Source organism: Annulohypoxylon truncatum, assembly GCF_022578515.1.
Source record: "Annulohypoxylon truncatum strain CBS 140777 unplaced genomic scaffold F4807scaffold_54, whole genome shotgun sequence".
Taxonomy (NCBI): Eukaryota; Fungi; Ascomycota; class Sordariomycetes; order Xylariales; family Hypoxylaceae; genus Annulohypoxylon; species Annulohypoxylon truncatum.
This window is the reverse complement of record NW_025953840.1, coordinates 1-22,724: the sequence shown is the minus strand read 5'-3', so window position 1 is coordinate 22,724 and position 22,724 is coordinate 1. Positions and strand designations below refer to the sequence as shown.

Here is a 22,724-nt window from a genome sequence, read left to right as displayed (position 1 = left end):
TTCTAGTATCGCGAAGTGTGATCAATTAGATCTAGATATTAACAACATTCCTAGAACACATCTACGGCACGGGCTACAGCATCATGGCCATGCCATCTGCCTTGATGTCGGATTCGCATATAAAGACTCGCTTTCTCATCCTCTCAGATACACACGGCATGAAGTTCTCGTCTGGAAATTACCATCGTCATCACGTGGACGTTGCCATCCACTGCGGCGACCTGACAGAAGAGTCCAAAATCGCCGAATTTCAAACTTCTCTCAACCTCCTAAAAAACATCAACGCCTCTCTTAAGCTTGTTATTGCCGGGAATCATGATTTTACCTTAGACGTGCCGATATTTAAAAGGAAAGTTGCCGAAGCTGAGCCGTCTTTGGAGCCACACTTAGTGGCAAAAGAGTACGGTAAATTTGGGGAAGCAAGAGAGCTATTCGAAAAGGAAGAAGCAGAGAATGCAGGGATCGTATTTCTGGATGAGGGTACTCATCGATTTATTCTCAAAAACGGCGCCGCACTAACGGTTTACGCCAGCTCATATACACCGTCACTTGGCGATTGGGGGTTCCATTATCATCCGGAAGAGGGACACCAATTTCCTATACAAAAGGGGACGGATATAGTCATTACCCACGGTCCTCCGAAAGGAGTCATGGATTTCACGCATTCCCGGGAAAGAGCTGGCTGTCCAGACTTGTTCGCAGCCGTTGCCAGAACTTGTCCAAGGTTGCACTGCTTTGGTCACATCCACGAAGGCTGGGGAGCAAGAATAGTGACCTGGAGAGAGAAGATAAGTAACGTCCCTTCCTATTTCACAGATATAGATAACACCAAGTCTGTTGTTATCGAAACCTTGAAGAGATTCCGGCAGTCCAAAGCCGACGAGGACAAGACGGAAGCGGCCTCGAAGAAGTCAAATGAGACCAAATTATGCGCCGAGGGAATATTTCGCTATGTAAGTCATTGTACTGGAGACGAGAATAAGCTTTTGGAAGAAAGGCAGACTCTCTTCATCAATGCGGCAATTCAAGGCGACGAAGAACACCCGATTCAGCTTCCGTGGCTGGTGGACATTGAGCTCGATAAGGCGAATGGTAACAATTATGACGGGGACTCGCTTCACGATTTATCGGTAATCTGACGGAGTGAATCTGCGGAAATAAGCAGGATTCACAACTAGAAGATGATAAAGAAATATCTGGACTAAGTAGCTTGCAATCAAGTAAGAAAAGGAGGTGAAGTTTGAAGAGCTGGGAAGGAGTTATGTATGATGGCTCGCTCCAAAGATAAATGAACTTTTATGACGGATATTTTAGCGGTCCCACTACCGGACTATGGAAGAATACAGTATGAATTACACCATCAGAATGGTCAGAATACGGTCCGGTACTCGGTACTCCATTTTTTTTTCGGTCTCTTAATTTTTTCAAATACATCATCGCATCGTAGTCGTACTCCTCCTTGCCCTAACACCAAGCAAAATAACCACCTTGTGTGTCAGAGGCGATGTTATAAGTCCCGTCCACCCAGTCCAATCCACCACCGGGTTTAGGAAAGGGTTTGGTTAATCTATCATGGGGTGAACTGGCAGACTAGCAGCATTGTCAATAATTCTATCTACTTCGTCTTATTACTTCATTTGACATTGGGAATTTATGTATAAGGGCTCGTCTTTAAAGTGCTATATGTGCTTCCTTCGCCTTCGCCTATATTACTTACCTTCCCATACGAACCATGCGATTCAACGCGACGCCATATCTCTCGTCCGTCCGCCACTACATTGTGTTACATTGTCCTGAAGTCTGAGTTGCGAAGGGCGACAGCTGTGGTACGTAAAGTTGTAGGAGCACGAGTATTTGAGCATTTGGTGTTTGGTTCGAATTGGGGGATCGAAAGGAAATATGTCTCGACCGATGATTCTTCGAGATCGTTCATGTCTCATCGCACGATGTTTTCCGCGTACGCGATCGTTCTCGGTCACTCATTGTCGCCGCGAGATCCTCGATGTCTCCACTCTTCCCGATCGCATCTTGCCTAAGTACAAGGAGAGTTCGACGTCCTCACTGTTATCTCTCCAGTGGCCGGCACCCCCTCGGAATATCCTTATCATCCCCAAGCTTCTCGCTCCGAAGGTCACCGCTTCTGCCGCCTCCTTCGCGAGTCATATCCACAGCGAATATCCCAACCTGAACCTCGTCTTCGAACATCGGGTCGCGTCCACCATCCACGAGTCGCTACCCTTTCCCATCTACACCTCCGATCCGGGCCAGTTCCCTAACAAGATCGATCTTGTAGCCACCTTGGGCGGCGACGGAACCATCTTGCGCGCAGCTAGCCTTTTTAGCCTCCACGCGTCCGTGCCGCCGATTTTGTCTTTCAGCATGGGAACGCTGGGTTTTCTTGGTGAGTGGAAGTTCGAAGAATATAAGCGCGCCTGGCGTGAGGTATACATGAGCGGTAGCCGCGTCGCCGTCACCGACTTGCAGGGCCCTCATACGCAGGTCGCTACGAACAGCCGGCCTGACGAAGACGAGGGTCACCTTCATAGCAATTGGGACGGTGTTCGTGGGAAGAGTATGGGGCTCACTCGCTCTAGCAAGATTCTCCTGCGTCATCGGCTGAAGGTCGGAGTCTACGACGCCGCCGGCGTCAATGTGAATGAGCAGCTCATGCCGACCTCGACTGCCGAGCCGCAGCAGTCCATTCCGCAGAATCCCGACCTCCAGCGGGTAGGAGAAGCGGTAGAGCGACCACTCGCTTCCCGACAATTCCACGCCGTGAACGAGCTCGTCATCCACCGTGGCCCGAACCCCCACCTTGCCATCATCGATGTCTACGTCAACAACCACTTCTTGACGGAGGCAGTAGCCGACGGGATCCTGATCAGTACGCCGACAGGATCCACGGCGTATTCGCTGTCTGCCGGCGGGAGCATCATGCACCCGTTGGTCAAGACGTTGCTGATCACCCCAATCTGTGCTCGCAGCCTTAGTTTTAGACCCCTCGGCCTTCCCCTGAATACTAAGGTTGTTCTTAAACTAAGCGAGAAGAACCGCGGGCGGGAACTCGAGGTTAGCATCGACGGCAAGCGGAGGGCTGGGGTAACCATCGGAATGGAGATTCGAGTCGAAGGAGAAACTGTCGGCCGTACCCCCGACGGTAGCTGGGCCGGTGGCGTACCCTGCGTTATCCGGTCTCCAAGCAAAGCCGACAGCGAGCGGGATGGAATCGCCGAAGACGATGACGGATGGGTTGGTGGGTTGATCGGCCTGCTCAAATTCAACTATCCATTTGGCGAGGGGCAATGAACCTCTCGAACTCGATAGGAATTGGGGCCTTGCCGTTGCTGTATAAATTGATGGGGGCCCGTAGGTGGTCATCTGATTTACATGCGGCCATCACTGACGAACTCCTGCCGACGTATTAAGGAAAGGTCAAATGAGGTATGAGTACGTTTGATTTTCAGGCGTTCTAGCCCTGCTTCATAAGCTAACTGGCCGACGCCACTTTTTGTATAGGTTTGAAGATACCCATAAATAAGGTCGATACAAAGTCGGTGTAGTTTAAAATAATAACGCCATATCAAAATTCTACGTCCTTACGATGATCGGTCTAGATTTATTACGTTTGTGTCGGTTAGAGGCTAACCTCCAGCTTCTACCCAGGGTTCTAAAGTAAAAGGGTTCGTTCTGTGATACATATTAACCCATGTTTCAAGGAAAGTGTCTATGAAGTATCTACACAGGTATGTAGGATTGCTCATGGATGTGCATATCTTCGGTTCAATTGGAGTTATACCTAAGCATCATGCACTATCTACCTATCTACTAGGACAGTGGCTACCACAAAGCCGGGCACGAGGTATTAAGCACATCGGCTTGTTGAAAACCACCGCCTCAATATTTAACTGACTGATTTCTTCCATAGTTATAGGCTAGACGCCGAAACTTGTTCGCGGTTTATGTACCTGATGGGGTTTATAAGCTAACCCGTCTTGTCCACTCCGTCGTCCCTTAGAGGCGTGTATGTCGCGGCTGAGGTCACAGAGCTATGTTCTCGCATGCCTTTAGTCAAATTGGCTGAATTCAGGGTGAAGCTTGTGCCGTAGTTTCGCCAATCGGATGGATGGGATTCGTAAGAGAAGGGAGTCTTCCAGATTCCAAAATCTCGCACCGTATGCCAGTGCCTTTTAGACCATGTACCTCAACTCGTCTTGGCCCTTCGTTGGGAGTACCTCGGTTATTCTAATCTAAATATCCCTGAGTCTGAAGAGCGGTGCCGACAAGTGTGGTATTAGTCTGCAACGCGCTTTTCTTCGACTTGGAGCATGCTTGCTTGGACGAATGCAAGATATCTTTCGCGTTCGCCTGTAAGTACAGTCGGGCTGTTTCCTGCCAGACGGAGGTCACTGCTGCGGAAGCGTCGCTGTTCGGGACCGTGTCTTTCGCGCCGACGGCATTTATCCATGGCAGAATAGCGTGCTTCATAGTCCAGGCTCGTATCTCGTTGTTATACCTGACCGACTGTGTCTTGTTTTCCGTTTCCTCCCGGCCCGGCTCGTTGTACCATGGCTGCTCGCAGAGTATCATGGACTGGATGCTGACAAGGACCTGGAGTAGAGTGGACTGGTCGGCTCTCCACGGCTCACCGGCCCACGTGCCAAGCAGGGAAAGGCATACTATTTGCCTCTAGCATTAGTAATATTCTGACATAGCACATTCTTATAGCAAGGTTTAGTGCTCTTATGCTCACGTAAGAGCGTATCGGGGATGAAGGGGGAAGAGTTTTTCACTTACTTTTGCCATCTTCGTACAAGTTCGGATTGAAACGAATCTTACCACCGTTCGTAGTCTTGAACTTCATCAAGGGCGGCGAGTTGGGATAATCTAGGGGGCAATATAAGTCAAACTCGAACAGACCGTGCTCGTAAGGGGTTTGTTTGGGTCCGATAATCAACACCTTCATGATGTCGAGTCGGGAAGATCCGTGGCAGATGAAAATTCCCTCTGGCAGCGATGTTTGCAGCGTCGATAGCTCCGTGATCAACCTCTTCATACGTCCACGGGCCGGGATCGCATGTCTTGCGTTTTGTGCGCACGAGAAGTCTCGCATGACGATCTCGTCTTCGACATTGCTGACGCAATTCTCGCGGTGCCATTCGGTAAAGTTGACCTCTGGTTTGTCTTCGCTTATCTCCATCGTAGTTCGGAGCCGTTGCATATTAGCCTCGTGCTGCGTGGAGAGCTGGCTAATTCGCTCGCTAATGTTTAGCATGTCCGTTCCCTCTCTGCTCTGGAACTCGGCACGGTTAGTCTTAGCATGTCGGAGAACCGTCATGGACTGAGCCGCCAGCTTGTCCATCAACGCGAGCAGAGATTTGCCGGTGTCCTTGACGAGGATCCTGCCCTTGTTTTTGATAGGACCGACTGAGACCTCCAACAGACTCCCGCCTTTCGGATGATACAGGCAGCGGTCGTTATACACTAGCTGCGCTGTTGCCGGGTGGGTTCCTAGAGCATCGAAAAAGTTCAGCACGGCGTCATGAACCTGGTACTGACGAGCAACCTCGTCGATAGAGTCGTTGCTCAGCATCGCCGCAGCCTTTTCCATCAGGGGGCTGCGTGAAAGCATATGTGCGAAGAAGGTAGGCGGCGAAACGTCGAGGGGGTTTGTCCGCGTGCAAGACGGAAGTAGCACAGTCACGATCCGGAAATAGGCTTCGTGTAAGAGACACTCTTGAATATCTACCGGCTTTTTAGGTGTAGGGCGGGTACGCGATCGCGGGTGGAGGTAGGGGAGATTGGGAAACGGGAAGTACTCTAGTCGCCCACCACCGTAGCCAACTCCTCTAGCGTTGGCTTGGGGATGCGACGGCTCCAGCGCACACTGCACCGCGGCAGATTTGGTGTTGGCTCGTTCTCGGACCTTGCTAACTACGCGGCTCACAGTTCGAGACTTCCAACTCGGGGCGTCCCAACCGCAGGCGAGAGCCCAGATTGCGGCAAGTCGTCCAGCATCGCAGCACCAGCTCACGGTGATCTTCGTTCCGGAGACATTAAGCTCAGCACTCGACCCGTTCATCCCGACAGAGGAGATCGCTTTCCCACAACCGAGACACGTCGACGCCGTGCAAAATACGTTCTGGCACGCAGCACCTAGCAGCACCTTTCCTCCGGCCTTGGTCCATCCCGTAGTCATCTTCACAACGTCCGTAGACTCCATGGGCTTGGGCACGCTCTTAAGATTCCTCGTACACCTAGTACACGTTTGCCTAAGGCACCCGCGAACGAATTCTTGCAAGGGCTCCAGCTCTTTCACAGCCAAACCGATCGCAGCTATATCCTCCGGAGACCGTTCTAGATCTGCTGATGATTCGCTACTGTTTCCGGGACTTTCGACGTCGATCGCCATCTTCTCGGCCTCGGTTTCCCTCGGCAGCTCAGGCGAGGGAATTGGGAAAGCCGCGTTGTATCCTGATAAGCCCCACTGCACGCCCATATGCTGAGCGGGCATCTTCTCGGCCGAAGCGTTCTGGCCGACGGCTTGTCCCGGTGGTTGGAGATAACCACCGAACGGCTGTTGCTGCGCGAACAAATGATCTAACATAGACGAGGCCCATAATTCCTGCGTGAACGGGAAGTCGGGCGCGGGGTGCGGGATTACACCATCTGGGAGTTGGTCCATGAATTCCCACGGGGCGCCCGGATGAAATTGGTTTGGCATCGACGGGACTGCAGGATAAGAGTGGGGTGGATGGTGCGGATTGGTCGGGGGGGCTGGACACCACGAAAGCGTTGGATGTCCAGGCTTAGTCGTCCCGAAAGGTCCTTGGGAAGACTCGGAATAGTCGGGGACCTGAAAAGTACTATGAGTCGGATGAGTAGTCGAAGTTTCGGTTAAGTCGATAGGGTTAAATCGACTACCGAGGTTGCCTTTCTGGCCATTGCCGTTGAAGCTCTGTCCCTTTGACGTAGACTTATGCAAGTTTTCGCCAAAAGCTGCTTTAGTGGCGGGAAAAGTCTTCGACGACCCAGGGAAAAATGAAGAGGATGCCATGTTAGGGGGTCCTGGCTTGTTCTCTGCCATAGGCGGTAGTTTCGACGGCTGCGATAAGCCGGGCCCTTGACTTGAAGGCGTCGTAGATGGCGTATGGGGGGATGCTGAGGGGAACGCTCCCAGAGCTTTCTTAGAGTGGGCCTGGTTCGCGGCTAGCGAAGTCGAAGCCGAGGCCGGTGCTTGATTCAGATTCAGAGATGACTCCTTGCTGTTGTGGTTATCGTCGGTAGTCTCTTGATTTCTGTGGTGTCTAAAACGAGTGAGCCGATTCGAGAAATTCTTGATCGTCTCTAAACCTGGGCCCATGATGAAAGGAGTTCACAAAGCTGCTTAGTTGCGGTAGAATCCATCCAGAAATGCGATATAAACCCGTTTATCTGACACCCGCCGGTCACGTATGGCAACCACAAGACTCTGGAAAGCGACCGCGCATTGACAGTTTGGATAACTTGGGAAACCTTGATACCACGTCCCTTACCTAAGCTTAATATAACGGTTTTGGGGACAACGGTCGGTTAAACCTAAGATGTGTTAGTCGGCGACGAGATTTTTGTGCTATTCCAGAGAACGTAGACGTAGAAAAGGACAGGAAAACAGCTGCGGGTATGGGAACGCACTCGAGCCAATATGACAGATTGTTGCCCGCTTCTGCCTCATCTACTAACGCAGTTTACGAGCTCGGCCGTAGGGCGCGCGTGTTGACTTTTCCCTCTTACAGGCGGGGTAGACCGCAGCCTGAAGGTGAATCAGCTGAGACGTGCTCTTTATTGGATATCGAGTATCGAATCTCAAACGTTGAAACATATTAGGTCCACGTCGAGAGGATACATACCTTCGTCTCTATTCTATCGGATAAGGACGGAGGAGCGGGGGGAAAGATAGAGATAGTAATATATCTTGGAAGGAAAGGATGATAGCCTAGCAGAAAGGCTTCCGTGCACGCGGGCTCAGCGTAAGAAACCAGTGACTAGTCGCGGCTCCGAAAAATCGGTTCCTTTTCTTCTCAAATGAATAAGAAATAAAGAGTGAAGACGAAAATATGGGTTACTCGAGACGGATCGTAGAGGGATGAGGCTGATGCAGAAAATATAATACCAAGCACCGTTGCAAACTAAACGCGGGCTAGGACCATCTACAAGGCATCTGCGATAAGAAAGCCGTGGTGAGAAGCTCGGAAGTTTACAGTACGGCACTAAGTAAGTTGGTAAGTTTCGGACTGTGTTTGTGGGAGAACGCGAAACAAGGAAATGCGGAGCTCGGTGCACCTTGGTAATTATCGAGGACGAAGAGAAAATGGATGAATTCGATAGCCTTCCGCAATATCTTCAGGATACGGATAGATAGAATGTTGTTGTAGTCGTGAGACGGGCGAGGCTACGGGCTAAATTGCCTTATTCCATATACTACCTTAGGTACTAGGTACGTGGTAATATGTACCTAGGAACATATGTATCAACACATGGGAAGGTGTTGGGCATGGGACTCGCAAACAGTCAGAAGTACCTAGTATATACTGCGGTTCTGGAAGTTAAAAAGCAAGGAAGGTCCACTGCAACGAAAAGATAAACAACATGGATTTGACGACTGACGGAGCTTCCAGGGTTCAAGTTACATGCACTTTATGTACCCGGGTTGCTTTTGGTACCACCTGACTGGCTGACTGGGCACCTGACTGTGTGCGATGCCCTGGGTGTTGTTGACTTAACGCAATCGGTGAATGCATAATGTGTACCTCTTGCTTGATTGTATTGGTGCACATCCACCTCGATTGCGACTAAAAGTGCCAGAACTTCTCTCAAGTAACAGCACAGGCCTTCACGGGACCAACGGCATTCTCAACAATAGGTACCTTAACCCCACTGAGTAGAATCGTCTACAATCCCATCATGATGAGAGGTCAACATATATTTAACAGGTATTACGGATAGATATAGGTCGTGCATTGCAGAGCCACTTATTTAATTTCTTATGAAATGCATTTTATGTGAATAGATAAGTCTCATGTGACAACGTGAGAATAATGGAATTGGTAACCCACCTCAGCCGCAGCGGGCAGGCGGGGTAAACGGGAAGGACGATAGAGAGATTCTAGCCTGTCAGCCCTATATAAAAGCGGGACCCCTGAAAGTCTAAAAAGGTTGAAATGTGGATTAACGTTGAAACAGTAATTGAGATATGTACGTACTGTATGATACTGTACGACACTGTACCTAAAAGCGCATATTACATAAGGTGCTAGAATTACACGCATAAAATATACTTTTATCGCTCCCATTGTTTTATGCATTTATTATGGTCCGGAGCCATTGGAATTGAGATTTATCGTTCTACAACTCAACAACCACTCTGTTACTGTAACAAAACTACTAAAGCCTCGCTAGCATTTATCGTGACCGTTGCCTGTCCGTTGGACACCGCTACAGTCTCGTAAGTTTCGGTTCCAGAAACATTACAACTGCCGTCGGTAAAACTTTGGCCCCCATAAGTCACCGTCGCGCCTTGATCAACCCTAGATTGGGCGCTGTCCGCCGTTAACCTCTTGGCCTTTAGCGAGCTTCCCGTCAACCCCTGAAGTACGAAAGATTGGCTGGACCGACTGCCGCTCCCGCTGAAGTAGTCTGAGTTATATAGCAATGCCTTCAGCGGCGCACCGTCTGAGTCAAACGAAACATACGCGGCGTAGTTGCTGCTGCCATCGTCAAGCGCCGCGAGATAAGACGCCTTCGCGAGAAAGTCGGTTGCGGCGTACGCGCCGTAGTAGGGCGCCCCCATGCTGTACCTTCCCCAGAAGCAATATTGGCAGTTACCGACCGTTCCGTGGTGGAAATACGTCCGAGATATGTTGCTATAGCTCGCGCGCAGGACGTAGTCCATCGTCCACAGTCCCGCTCCAAACGTGGGCGACACCGTAGCTGCCCCTCCACCGGATACTATCGAAAGACGTCAATATCAAGTCAAATCATTTTTTCATTTGACAGATCGTACCTGAATTCGTCTCGCCGAAAACGTACGGCTTATTCTCCTTCAAAGCAGCGGCCACGTCGGCGTCAAAGACATGTAAATTGGTAGCAATGCTCTTATGGCTCATTAGGGAGCTCACGCTGCCGCCTGGGTAGTTGTGATGGGCGTACGTCTTCACGTATTGCTTAACTGTCGCGTTCTCCGTGGCAATCAACTCCGCCGCGCCCCATGTCGGGGGAGCATCGTTAGAATTGCCTGCTTGGATAATCGGCGCTTTTTGTACGGCGGTCCCGACCGAGATATCCCAGTTATTCTGCGAAGCCGCATCGATTGCAGGCGACCAGCTTCCCGAGGCGATAGGCTGTCCCGCGCCGGAATAATCTTGAAGGTGGATAGTCAGCTACCGCGATGCGTAGATCCGAACAGGTGCGCAAACAGGTGCGCAGGGATCAGATATACGTACATTCCGGCTCATTTCCGAGTTCGATAGCAAGCAGATTCTTTACTTCTGATACGGCGACCTTGGCAGCATCGATCGTGTTCTGGATCTGGTTCTTGCCCCTGTTCAATCCGACTACTACCGTGCCGTCGTATGATCCCGCAAGGGTCATAAAACTTGAGCCGAACGTCAAACTTGCAGGCGCGTCAGCCGGGCTAGAAACACTGTATACGACGTATGCCGAAGTTGACGAATCGTATAGAGCCCGGTCTTGCGTAGTGCCCCCGATGCGAATCGGCGGCCACACTCCCGTCAAGTCCTTCCAGTTAGAAAGACACTGAGTCGTGGCGGTGACGTTGGTGAAGTAGGATGGGAAGGCGAAGAACTCGAAGCTATCGTATCGATGTAAGTACTTAGCAAACACCGGTTACGGGAATTAGTTGTCCGTGACTTACGATATCCCCACCGGTGCCGGATCTAGAGGCGCGTAACTATATCCTCCCGTGTGCGCCTCGCTAGGAATAGTGAACGTGACAGCCGCGGCCGCGCCCCGGATCGCAGCTACGGACAGAGCAAGAATTCCGAAAAAAGCCATAGTGTGGATACCCAAAGGAATATGATCGTGCTAATCATACGTATTTGTACCAACAGGCGACCATCAGCCTATTTTAACCTCCTAAGAGGTTTCGAGAAGGGGATCCCTTCATTATATGCACAGCTTTACATCGCCTGGATGAATTTAGAAGCATGCGGCACATGTTACATTCGTGCTCCTCCAAGCGGCTACACTGCTACGTACGGATCAAGATCGGCTATAAGTAGCAGGAAAAGTACCTAACCAACAAGTTCTAGATCTCCGCAGTAACTCACTTCCACCAATAATAAATTAAGCCACGGAAATAAAACAACAACATCCAAGTCGTTGTTAAAATTAACACGCATGCAGCGCATGGTAAGACTTAGCGACATTCGTAATGGCGCATAATTTCGACGGAACCCCCTCCCTCTTCATTTTATCCTAATGAGCATAGAACTTCATGACAATCGACAGAGTCGTTTATTTCCCCGTTGAGGTCCAGTTGTATATAGATTGAGCTCAAACGTGTCTTGAACAAGAAGTTGAGTTATTTATATCTTTCCTTGATTTGGTTAACTACCAGGTAGGCGCTTGAATTTATTCGGTTGCAGAATGGGACGCAAAAAAGACTTCGCTCAGTTCGTTTCATGGAAGCGATCAATTAACTAGGTATGAGTAGTTTTCATCTAAAATTATGACAAGTACTTGAGCACGAAAGGTACCGACTCGACGATATCCCAATCTTCCTCCTTGGAAGCATCGCCAAACACCCTGACACCACTCGTGACGAATTTATAGGTACCTTCAGGGATAACGGTGCGATCGTCTAGCATGCCGTTGAAATAACTGCTGGCTCCGTTTCGCGGAACTAGCGTGATAGGGAATCCTGACAGGGAGCCAATAATGTCGTATCCTTTCCACTCGGTCGTCGGCAAACCCGTGTCCGTCAAGGCGACGACATCGGCGCGGAGCTGAGGCGCATTTAACGTCGGCGATATACTGAGCTTGGGATATACGACACCGCTCGCACTGGAATTACTACCAGGACGATTCAGCGTGAACGTGGTGTTGGCCGCGACAGGAATATTGAAGTGTCCGTCCGTGTTGGTCAGGTAGACACCACCGTCGTAGCCAGCCTGGACCACGGGCGTATTGTACAGACTGCCAAGCACACCCAAGTACGGCAACACGAGCGACTCTCCCTTCGTGCTGTTGAGGGTTACATAACCGTTATAGATGGGCAGCAAGGTCGCGTTCAGATTTTGCGGAGGCGTAAGCGTGAACGTCACCTTAGAGCTTCCGCCAGCCGGTACTGTTACTTGGTCCGAGACGAAGGCCAGTTCGGCCCACCCATCCGCGGTTGGGTTCGGGAAGTACGTCGTGTCGAGGACGGGGCCTCCGGAGTCGGCGAACGTGTACATCGTCAGAGCTTTAGTATGGCCGAGAACGTAAGTCACGTCCTCTTGAGCGGTGTTCTGGATCGAGAAGCTTCGCTCGCCAACGAAGTGATCGCTATCATTGAACGAGAAGCTGCTCTCGCTGAGGATCGTGGACGTGTGCGCGGCGTCCCAAACCTGGGCGATTCCCGCACCTTGTTGCGGGACGGGCGCGAGGATATCGTCGTGCGCAACTTGTCCGTCAAACCAGACCAATGGCTTCGCCGTGGCAGAAACCAAGCTACGAAGGACTTGAGGATCGAGAGTTCCGCGGACCTCCGCGACGAGGGCGAAGATAGCCGCCAGCAGAGGCGTAGACATCGAGGTACCCGAGAGGATGGCGTATCCGCCCAGGGCCAACGGATAGGTCGACAGGATATCACCACCCGGCGTAGAAAACTGGGGCTTGACGTCTATTTCTTGGGTGGGACCCCAGCTGCTTGTGAAGCTCATGTATCCGCCAATGGCCGAATTATCCAAGTTATGAACGAGCTGGCCCGCGGAAGTGGAGTCGTCAATGTTCACGGTGATGGTATCTCCCTTGTTCAACAGTGAGATAAACTTAGCGCCCTGCTCGGAAGACGTCGTGGCAACAGCTTTGATAGACTCGTTTGCGACATAAGCGACCGGGATACTTCTATAATTCATCATGAGCAACCAAAAAGGCGAAAAGGGAGTTGCCTCTTCAAGCGACGCAAAATTTGACTTACCCATTAGATTGGCTATACCACAGAAGGTACTGGCCTCCTTTAGCAGCAACGTTTCCGGCCTGAATTGCTTGAGTACAGGTAGAACCCGAAGTCGGCATGCGAAGTAGGACGACCTTGTTGGCAAGGTCCGGCGTGCTATCGGGGAGCGCGCCGCAGGCGTCCGTTTCCGAGGTCGCGTTGTTGCTCACAGACCAGAGCGGCAGGGTAACGTTCACCTGATACGTAGGAGTGCCATACCTGATACCGAAGCGCTCTGCTCCAGTTCCATTGCCCGGGCCAAAGGTAGCCGCCTTTAGGAGGGTCGGGAGGACTGTATTCTCGACAGAACCAACGGCAGTCACATTAACGCCCGATGCGGGGGTAGACGGGTACCACAGGCCTAAGTTGCCCGAGTTTCCAGGCGCTACCACGACCGGGACGCCGGCCGCGGCAATCCTCGAAGCGATGATAGCCCAAGGATCCGAAGACCAGCCGGAGTCGTCGCCCGCAGAGCAGGAGATGATGTCGCTCCCGTCCTCAAACGCGGCGTTGAATCCCGCTATCAATATTTCGTTGGTCGTCTGCCCGCCGCAGCCGGTTGCCTTATACATGCCTAACGTCACTCCAGGCGCGGCGCCGGTGAAGTTGTACTCGTTCATCTGAGCGGCGATGATTCCGGCGACGTGCGTGCCGTGCCCGACACAATCATCGTAGGGATCGGGGTCCGGGATAGGAACAGGAGACGTATCGTTATCACCGTTGAAGTCGTAGCCGTATTCGACCAAGCACCCTTTTCCGAAGCAGCCACCGAGCGCCGGATGTTTGTAGTCGACGCCCGTATCGACGAGGCCGATCCGTAGGCCCTTGCCTGTGTAGCCTTCCGCATGTAACTTGTCGACCTGGGTCATGATATGCGGGGTGAAGCCGTTCTCGTTGCTGTCATCCTGACGTTTGACGTGCCTGAGGAGTTCCGAGACGTTGTTCCCGACAAACTGCGCGTCGGGTTTGGGAAAAGAGATCTTTCGCACCGGCCAGACCGTCTTCACCCGCGACTGCCCCGCGATCTTGCCGGCAGCGACTTCGGGATCCGTAGCGTTTCCCTTTAGGTGGAAGGATGCGCCCTTAAAGAGCTGGAACTTGAAGTCCATGCGATGTTCGACGTCGATGCCGTCGGCGTTAAGATCCTGGTAGAGCGCGTCGGGACTCTCATCATCGTGGAATTCGACAATATATGCTCCCGGGACTATCGACTTATCTGTTGCCGAGTCGTCCACATCAGCCGCCAGGACAGCGCTTGTGGTGTACGCTAGAGCTCCAAGGAGCGCGAGCAATCGAGGTTGTACTCTCATCGTGCCTAGCAAAGACGAAGACCGCTCCCTTCTCGAGGACGAAGTGGCATGGAAACTCAGAAGCCAGCAACGTGAAATGCGCCGTCAACGCGCCCTATTTAACGCGGGCAACTGCTAATCGTACCCCTCGCTCGAAAGACGACAATCCTTCAGCATCTTGCTGGTCGCCATTGATTCTAATCATCCCTAGTATTCACGATATCGACATGGGTTTTCGGCAGACGTGCTCGTTCCGTCAAATAGCCGGGGTATCGTTCTCCACAAATTAGAGGCTATTCTCTTTTCACGTTGGTATTTCTCGTATGTGACCGTCGCCAAGGCTCCGTCACGAGAAACTTGTGGATAGCCCAGAAATAATACTAGGCTCGTTATGAATTATGCAACCTCAATGTGACAACTTCCCGTATCTGTCATTTATGCCCGATGTAACATATATCATGAACTAAAGCTGAATCCTTTCTATCTTACCAACGGGGAATTGAGAAGAACGAACCTAACGCCATTTTTATAAACCTAGCCTCGTAAATATTGTTCCGACATAGACAGTAGCTAAGACGGATCATGGCCAGAACGGTCGTCGCATAGACCGATCGATACGTTCTCCCGGCGCGAAGACGCCAGTTCCAGCGCCGCGCTCATATCTACCTACCTATATAGGCATGTGCTTAGCTAAACACAGGATTCCTCGTATCGGATACCAACTAGATCGCGAATAAACAGACTCAGGGATTCGGTGGGCAAATGCTAAGATATGGCACGTTGCAGAGGAAAGCCAATGCTGAATAGACAAGAGTTTATTTCAGACCTACGGATAATGGAAGTCGTATCGAAGTGACGTTGTTGCAATTCATGATTTCCAATGCTTCGGTTTTTGATAGAATAGTTATTGGCAAGTAAAAAGGGATTTACGATAGTACCATACCAAAGTCGCGGTGGTTATATCTTATTATAGAGCTTGCGCTTCCATGGATGGTGTCAGAAGCTTCCTCCATGAGAGCTGGTAGCCAGAGGTGTCGGGAGTCGGCCTGTACGAGGCCGCCCTGTTGGCAGCTAGCCCTTAGCTATAGACAAAGGAAGGTTTATGTATGTATACCGCGTTCCCTGGAAGGGGTTAGTTAGAGCTCTTCGCGCAACAACGTCGTTCTTCCCTAGCCTCTTAGTTCCGCCTCGTGACAGATGGTAACAGTTATGTCAGTTCTTCCTGGAAACGCCAAAATTGGTTGAAAATATGATAGGGTAGGTAGAAGATTCCTTAACTGTAATTGAGACTTGACAGACGCGGAACCTCTCTTTTGTTTCATAGAAGCTATTGATATTGAGTATGGTAAGGTGTCGAGTTGGAAGCCAGAGAGGTCATACCTAGACGCCTAGCCGGCCACTGACAGGGGGAATTTTTCAAAAGCTGGTGATAGCTTCCTAGGTCTTCATCTATCTTGCCGCTTTGGAGTTGGTAATCTGCTAGATCAGATAGGTACCTACCTATATAATCTTCACTTTAAGAGTAAGCTCATATGGTGTATTTATTGAGGTGGCGATATCATTTGATTAACTCACCAATGCGCAGATTTGGGGGCTGTTAATACTATCCGTGAATTTGCATCACAAGAGGGACTATTCCGCACGACAAGAACACGTCTCGATGATATATACTAGAAATATTTGGGCTTTCAAGAGTCGAGCCACCACACACGTTCAACGCCAACGGACTCCCCCACCCCGAACAAGCTTCGTTCACAAGACATAGGTAATCAGGTGCCTAATCGCCTATTCGCCAAAAGAGATATGAAGTAGCCCTCAAAGATATGGCTCAATCTGTGCCTCAGTCCACGCCCAGAACTGCTGCCCAACCCCGGTGCCACCCTCCGCTTTCGTCTTAGACGCTTCGATCATCTCTTTTGACACTTTCCACATCATGCCCCACGGAGCAACTGACATATAGTTAATTCACTCTTCCTGATACTATAAGGACTTTGGAACGAAGCACGTACCGTGGCTGCCTGACTGAGCAAGAGTAATCTCGGGCGAGAAACCGGCAAATAGACTCGTGTACGCCCCATAGACCGGTGGATGCAACAAAGTTTTCCTCAAGACCCACGTTGTCACGGCGCCCTGATCTCGCCAAAATTCCGAATCGAGAGCCCCGGGATTTAGCGATATAGAAATTACCCCGTCATTCTTATGACGAGTAGCAAACTCGGTAGAGTGCAGGTAGTTCCCTAGCTTGCTCAGGCTGTACTTGTCCAATGCCGATCTGTCCTGGATCCCGGGCAGACCCTCCACGAAGCCTCGAGGACTCACGGCTTCCGCGGCCGAAGACGAAACCCAGACTACGCGGACCGTACCAGGCGGCGACGCTTCGGCAGTAGACACGAGCGCCGGCGTTAGAAGCTTAGTCAAAGCGAACGATCCAATGCAGTTGACACCCAGCTGAAGTTCGTAGCCTTGTTTGGTCTTGGCATCCTTATCAGGGTACCCGACTCCGGCATTGTTAAATAAGACGTGAAGGGCCTGCTCCTTTTGAAGGAATTGATCTGCAGAGCTTTTGATGGTGGTGATATCGGCTAAATCTAGGCGGATGAATATCAATTCTCCACTCGAATTAGGTACGGCGGCCTTGATGCTCTCGATCGCCTTCTTAGCTTTCTCTTCGGACCGTGTCATCATATAAACCTTCGCATTCTTAGAGTAAACAAGTTGGGCTATCTCTTTGCCCAAACCTGTATTAGAGCCGGTGATAATAATGACCTAAAAATACTGTAAGCAAATGCGGAGATGTAAATATCAAGTAGACTAGAGAGAATCGTACCTTGTCCCTTAGGTCTGGGAGGTCTTCGTCCGTAAACCTGGGCTTTCCCGGGCAGAGGAATTGCTGCAGTCCACTAATATTGCCTGGCATTTTGACCCACTTTAACGTTAGGGAGGTATTGAAACAGTCGGTAGCAGTGTATCTTATGATAGCGTAGTAAGTAGGATACGAAAATGTTGCGAATTAAATATTGAATTCAAAATGAAGAGGTCTTTAACAGATTTATAATGATATCTGATGTAAATGATACAGTAAAAGCGTTATGGGAAATGCGATAGCAGCTCAATTGTACGAATATATCCGCGGGATTCACTAATGTGAATTTCCTCCAGGTGGATCGTAAGCGTGTAAATCTCTCCCGTAAGCCGCGGGTTTCAACTCTACCCATGAGTTTCCTGGAAATCCCGGAATAATATGTTATGCAAGCGTCGTGTACGAAGTACGAAATATTGGTTCCTCTTACGAACGTACCTCTCTGGAATCTATACCAGTATTTCAATTAACCATGTTCAATAAACCAGTATCATGCAGTCTTGCCAATGCCGCGGACTTTAAGTTCTCTTGCTATATCCGCTGTCAACGATTACTTCCAAATGAGGCAACGCTAAGGAAATTGAAAGCGTTTGATTGGTTGATTACGATTTCTAGGTGGGTGGGGAATACCTTTGCTGTGGTTTTCTCTTCAACAATTCCTTTCAGACTCTTACTAATTCAAAATTATAGACAGTGCCATCAATTCCGCATTGCAGTCCTCATTTCAGTCCTTACTTAATGTTGCTTGCCGATGATTACCACCCTCGAGCCCGCATCCATATATCAATGACTTTGGTTGGGCTATTGGACTGACTTGAATCTATCACAAAGTACCAATCGTACATTGCGCCCGTGATGCAAGCGTGATTGGGATATATCCGAACGGCCTGGCCAACTTCGAGGGGGATCCCCTGCGGATAATGCGGTATCAAATTATCGTCGTCGGTATCCCAAGAAAGGATAGAATGTTCCTGGCTGATTCTTTTCACAACAAGTCTCCGTTCGAAGCCAACCTTTTCTAATGCGGGTAACGAACCGACGATACCCCAACCATCATACGAAGGACAAGGCTCCTTGCCTAGTCCTAACGTCCCGACCGCAACTAAGGCCTCGGGGTTTTGTCGCTCACCATCATTGTAGACGCTCACTACCTCAGCAACAACCGAGATTGCGATCTCTTCGTCAAATCTGCCCATCGAACTCCTGGAGTTCGTAGACAGCTGCTGCATATCGAGAACTGAATAGACTCCGGCGTGAAGCTCAACAGAGATTTTGATTCCCGAAACTTCTTCGGTGGATAGATCCTGAATTACACCCATGAGATCATCCGCAGACTCGTTCTTTTGCTTGTCGCACTGGACGAAGTTTTGGATAGAAGTGACTTGAGGCGACGCGCCGACGCTGATCGTGAGATGGAAGGCTGGGGTTGGAAGATGTTGGTGGTTATACCTCACCGCATCTACGCAGCCTCTAATCTCCGTAGACAAGTTATCCATGGCTTCTCGGGTGGATTTGCCTTGATAACTCAGACTACTGTGGGAGTACAATCCCACCAATATCGCCTCGCCTCCAAGATGCAGCCGAGTTACGGCTTCAACAAGACCGCCGGCGTTTAAAGCTTCGGGTGGGAGACCTGCTCGATGATATCCGGTGTCCACTTTCATGAAGACCTCAGCAGGAAATCCTGCCGCATCGAAGAAGCGGCGTAACGAAATAATCTGTGATGGATGGTCCAGCATGAAAGAAATGCTACCAGGGCCTAGTTGACATGCGATCTCAGCCACGCGGTCTACTTGCGAAGCCGGAAGCGGCAGCCCATAAAGCACATTGATACGACGCCCTTCTTTCTTAAGGTGCTTAAGTAAGGGAAGAATATGCTCGATCTCGGCAACTGTCGAGACCACAAGCTTAACATCGCTTGCATCGTCGCCAATTTGCATTTTCGTGAGTTCAACAGTCTATCGCCAGTTTGAAATCAGTTCTGCAAAGGCCGCGGGTTTGATTTCTATGACAGGGACTGACCTTATGTGTTTTGATATGGGGTCTAAATCCAACTCCTAGCGCTTTGGTCGCGGCTAACATCGAGGAGCAATGACGGCGCGCTTTTGAGACATCAAGGACCACTGCTGGCTTGGGGATATTCTCGATATCCTTCCCAACGTACAACTGCTCAAGCTTCGCCTTTCTAGCTATAAGCTGATCGGATGTGTCCATGGTCGGCCTTTGATATGCGCAATTCCGTTTTGGACGCTGCCGAATAGAATTTAGTATAATAGCAATCTAGAAATCTCATCAAAACTATCGATGGTGCTGGTCGACGGATAGGGACTTTAATACCTATCGTTTGACAATTTCGAAGTACGTGCTTAGCCTAGAGTACCTATCTACTTCTCATAGGTATCATTTGATCAGTGGAGATCATTTTTCCTAGACCCGAGAAATCGAAAGGAGGATATCATCATCAAATAAGCATCTAGTAGGAGGTAGATGATGCCTAGTGGTATTCCTGCAAGATTGTATGGACGACAAGGAGAGTGGGAACACATGTGGGTCCCGACTAATGCCTGGCGCTCCCGTTCACCATAATCGGAATAGCGTCATTTCTATACTTTGCTGACTTTGGTGGGGGCGGCGCTAATGACGCAGGTCAACATGCGGGCTTATAGCCAGTCCTCCGTCTCTTGTATCCCGACAACAAACAGCTAATACTATTCCAATATCTGCTGAGATTCTCTCGATTCTCTCGATCCTAGCAGAGATGCTATACGACTGGATTTGGAGACCTAGGTAAAATCGGTGCTCAGATAAAACATTGCCTAGGATGTATAAGCCAGCACCACCACGTCCGAAGCAAACCTCCATCGTTCGGGGCACCACCGGATGTCGCACTTGCCGAGCACGGCGCAAAAAGGTCAATCCACCGCCGGTTATTATTGATGAAATAATGTCATTAATCCAACTGACACTTTCTCGGTAGTGCGATGAGCAAAAGCCCGCATGCACCGCTTGTGTTCGACTTGGAAGACGCTGCGACGGCTATGCTACAAAATTGGAATTTCGCAGCGTATCTTTCCCTCCGACTGAGTCTCGAGATCACCGGACGCAAGAAAGCAAGAGCCGAATCCCACCTGGCTACTCGTTAAAGCTAAATAGGACGATAAAACCTAGTAAAGAGTTGTTCTATATGAGCATCTGGGAAAACCAGTGTGCTCCTGCTCTCCACCCCGTCTTCCACAAACTCACACACCTTCAGGTCCTTTCGCCAGTGATCGCAGATACGATGTTGGCCCTCGCAGCTCGTCAACTGAGCCGGTCGCATCCCCAGACAAGAGAACTCCACCCACTCGACGATCTCAAATCGCCTTTCAGGCCAGATCTGGATCAGCAGTGTATCAGCGGGGAGTTTTCTAGTTCAGCTATGCGGAGCGTGGCACAATGGACTCCGTCTGATATCTACCGAGATTCGATAACCGCATTAGTCGTCCTCACCTTATTCTGCTGCCTCGAATCGTTGACGAGCAACTTTCAGGGCTTTTATTTACACTCAGCCGCCGTGGGGACGCTCCTAGATATCCAACTGGGTCTCTCATCCCAACCGAGCAGCTACGAACACAGCATTGTCGCTGCCTGGGTTCAATCTAAGATGCACAACTGGTGGCGGAGGTTCCATTTCGCAACGGCCACTTTCCAGCGGGATCATCCGCCCTTGGTAACCCAACCAACGTTACTACGTCTCTCAGCCGTACCTGACAATCGAGTATCAGTTCTCACGATACTCTGCGAATCTTATCGGCTAAGCGCCGCAATCCTGATGTTCTATTGCGATAATGCTTTGGACGTCGACTTGCACGGTGTCGGAATTCCGCCTAATATACGACAGGGACACTCGTCTCGCTCGTGCGGGTTTCGCGGCAGACAAGAAGAGCAGCTAAATCACCAACGGGACGCCCTAAGCGACTGGTATGCTCAGCTACCGCCCTCGGAACTACCAACGGATCTATTCGATCCGGTTCATAGTAGTGTAACCTGGCAACCCGCCCCTTTGCAAATCCAGCCGCTACGGTTTCGATCTCACGACGCCGCGATGAATTTCGCCTATTACGTCACCGCTCGAGTTTTGCAATGCACCGAGTTTCTCGATAATCTTGAATCAAGCAACGGCCAGCTGGAGATGAATGACACCTATAATAGGCCAGAGCCGTGGATAATGAATCTTCTACGAATCGCAGCCGGAATAAACTGGGACGCCTGTGTAAGACTTAACTCCTATACAATAGGACTCTCTGGTTTGCTCCTAGCTTGCATTCTGCGATCGAACAATCCAGCTCTAAGTTCTTGGGTGCAAGACTGGCTGAGTAAACGATTCCGGGAAGGCTGTCTCGAAGAGGGAAGTTTTCCACTCTTTCAAATTATTCAAGTTCTTCATATCATCAACGTAGAGAAGACGTTGGATCGACATGTTTACGCAGTCTGCCAAGCTATCGACGACGGAGGTGGGTTAGGCAAATTCGACTCCTATAACAGTCAAAGAATAGAATCCATAGTCGTATACGGATGGTGCATGGGTTCGAATCGCTTTTATTCACGTCATATGGTCCTGGGACCTATGCTTCCAAGATAATGGAAGTAGACATCGGAATGACAGAAGAATACATTAATACCGTACGATTCTGACCAAAGTATCAAGCTCCAAAGAAAACGTCCGACGTATCCATGAAGATAAAATATACTGATTGGGTAGATTTTCGAAAGGCCTCCCTAGGTAGTTACCAACGGCCAAGCGTAAATGAATTTGGGGTGTACCTACTAACGCCTAGTATGGTATCTCTCTAGATGCTAGACTGGCGGTTTCTAATGCATAAGTGCCTACACTAATAGCTATGCACAGCCTAGGCCAAATATGGTGTACGGGAACGCCTTGCATAGCTACTAGACTAGGTATCTGTACCTAGACAACCTACGCAGCCCCGAGCTCTTGATGTATCCGAAACCCACTCAAATCATCGAGAGCTATACCTGATGAAGTGCACGGGAACGCCTAACCGTTAAACCGATAATAGCTCTTGACTAGTAATACTGAGGTAATTTGACCAGCTATGAATTACTATGTAGTATCTCCTAGCCTTAGGTTTGACCATGAGATGTTGAGGGTATAACACATATTGAAAAGGGCTCAACTAGGTGATTATGCAGGCTTGAGACAGCATATGGGCGAAGATAAGTGAATATGCTGACGAGTGTGCCATGAGTCACGCTACAATGCAAGCTCCCGAAGGGCGAAAGCCCCTTAGGGTTAGGGTTAGGGTTAGGGTTAGGGTTAGGGTTAGGGTTAGGGTTAGGGTTAGGGTTAGGGTTAGGGTTAGGGTTAGGGTTAGGGTTA

At 50.1% G+C, this 22,724-nt stretch overlaps 8 protein-coding genes across 8 annotated transcripts; 3 read left to right on the top strand and 5 right to left on the bottom strand.

Annotated features, from left to right (window-relative positions):
• Positions 1–104: 104 nt before the first annotated feature.
• F4807DRAFT_471890 (Metallo-dependent phosphatase-like protein) lies at positions 105–1,724 on the top strand (the record flags this gene model as incomplete). Its single annotated transcript, XM_048002969.1, has 2 exons — positions 105–1,092; positions 1,210–1,724. 2 exons carry the CDS (start codon positions 105–107, stop codon positions 1,242–1,244), a joined length of 1,023 nt encoding a protein of 340 aa, XP_047849087.1. The 3' UTR covers positions 1,245–1,724.
• F4807DRAFT_325888 (ATP-NAD kinase) lies at positions 1,425–3,779 on the top strand. Its single transcript, XM_047995205.1, has 2 exons — positions 1,425–3,441; positions 3,517–3,779. The coding sequence occupies exon 1, from the start codon at positions 1,900–1,902 to the stop codon at positions 3,304–3,306; it is 1,407 nt and encodes a 468-aa protein (XP_047849086.1). The 5' UTR covers positions 1,425–1,899; the 3' UTR covers positions 3,307–3,441; positions 3,517–3,779.
• A 296-nt stretch (positions 3,780–4,075) lies between these two features.
• F4807DRAFT_326083 (uncharacterized protein) lies at positions 4,076–7,805 on the bottom strand. The gene is made up of 3 exons (XM_047995206.1): positions 7,672–7,805; positions 4,795–7,575; positions 4,076–4,676 (listed from the first exon to the last, which is right to left on the bottom strand). Exons 2-3 carry the CDS (start codon positions 7,358–7,360, stop codon positions 4,243–4,245), a joined length of 3,000 nt encoding a protein of 999 aa, XP_047849085.1. The 5' UTR covers positions 7,361–7,575; positions 7,672–7,805; the 3' UTR covers positions 4,076–4,242.
• A 1,162-nt stretch (positions 7,806–8,967) lies between these two features.
• Positions 8,968–11,386, bottom strand: F4807DRAFT_325638 (glycoside hydrolase family 79 protein). The gene is made up of 4 exons (XM_047995202.1): positions 10,910–11,386; positions 10,479–10,846; positions 10,040–10,396; positions 8,968–9,984 (listed from the first exon to the last, which is right to left on the bottom strand). The coding sequence occupies exons 1-4, from the start codon at positions 11,047–11,049 to the stop codon at positions 9,404–9,406; spliced, it is 1,446 nt and encodes a 481-aa protein (XP_047849084.1). The 5' UTR covers positions 11,050–11,386; the 3' UTR covers positions 8,968–9,403.
• Positions 11,387–11,723: 337 nt separating this feature from the next.
• On the bottom strand, positions 11,724–14,304 carry F4807DRAFT_454523 (subtilisin-like protein; the record flags this gene model as incomplete). The annotated part of the gene is made up of 2 exons (XM_048000591.1): positions 11,724–13,104; positions 13,178–14,304. The coding sequence occupies 2 exons, from the start codon at positions 14,302–14,304 to the stop codon at positions 11,724–11,726; spliced, it is 2,508 nt and encodes an 835-aa protein (XP_047849083.1).
• Positions 14,305–16,088: 1,784 nt separating this feature from the next.
• On the bottom strand, positions 16,089–17,468 carry F4807DRAFT_446385 (uncharacterized protein). Its single transcript, XM_047999817.1, has 3 exons — positions 17,312–17,468; positions 16,494–17,250; positions 16,089–16,433 (listed from the first exon to the last, which is right to left on the bottom strand). Exons 1-3 carry the CDS (start codon positions 17,399–17,401, stop codon positions 16,300–16,302), a joined length of 981 nt encoding a protein of 326 aa, XP_047849082.1. The 5' UTR covers positions 17,402–17,468; the 3' UTR covers positions 16,089–16,299.
• A 17-nt stretch (positions 17,469–17,485) lies between these two features.
• On the bottom strand, positions 17,486–19,832 carry F4807DRAFT_446380 (putative serine dehydratase domain-containing protein). The gene is made up of 3 exons (XM_047999816.1): positions 19,682–19,832; positions 19,367–19,594; positions 17,486–19,302 (listed from the first exon to the last, which is right to left on the bottom strand). The coding sequence occupies exons 2-3, from the start codon at positions 19,556–19,558 to the stop codon at positions 18,100–18,102; spliced, it is 1,395 nt and encodes a 464-aa protein (XP_047849081.1). The 5' UTR covers positions 19,559–19,594; positions 19,682–19,832; the 3' UTR covers positions 17,486–18,099.
• A 207-nt stretch (positions 19,833–20,039) lies between these two features.
• On the top strand, positions 20,040–22,049 carry F4807DRAFT_446377 (uncharacterized protein). Its single transcript, XM_047999815.1, has 2 exons — positions 20,040–20,255; positions 20,322–22,049. Exons 1-2 carry the CDS (start codon positions 20,166–20,168, stop codon positions 21,963–21,965), a joined length of 1,734 nt encoding a protein of 577 aa, XP_047849080.1. The 5' UTR covers positions 20,040–20,165; the 3' UTR covers positions 21,966–22,049.
• Positions 22,050–22,724: the final 675 nt, after the last annotated feature.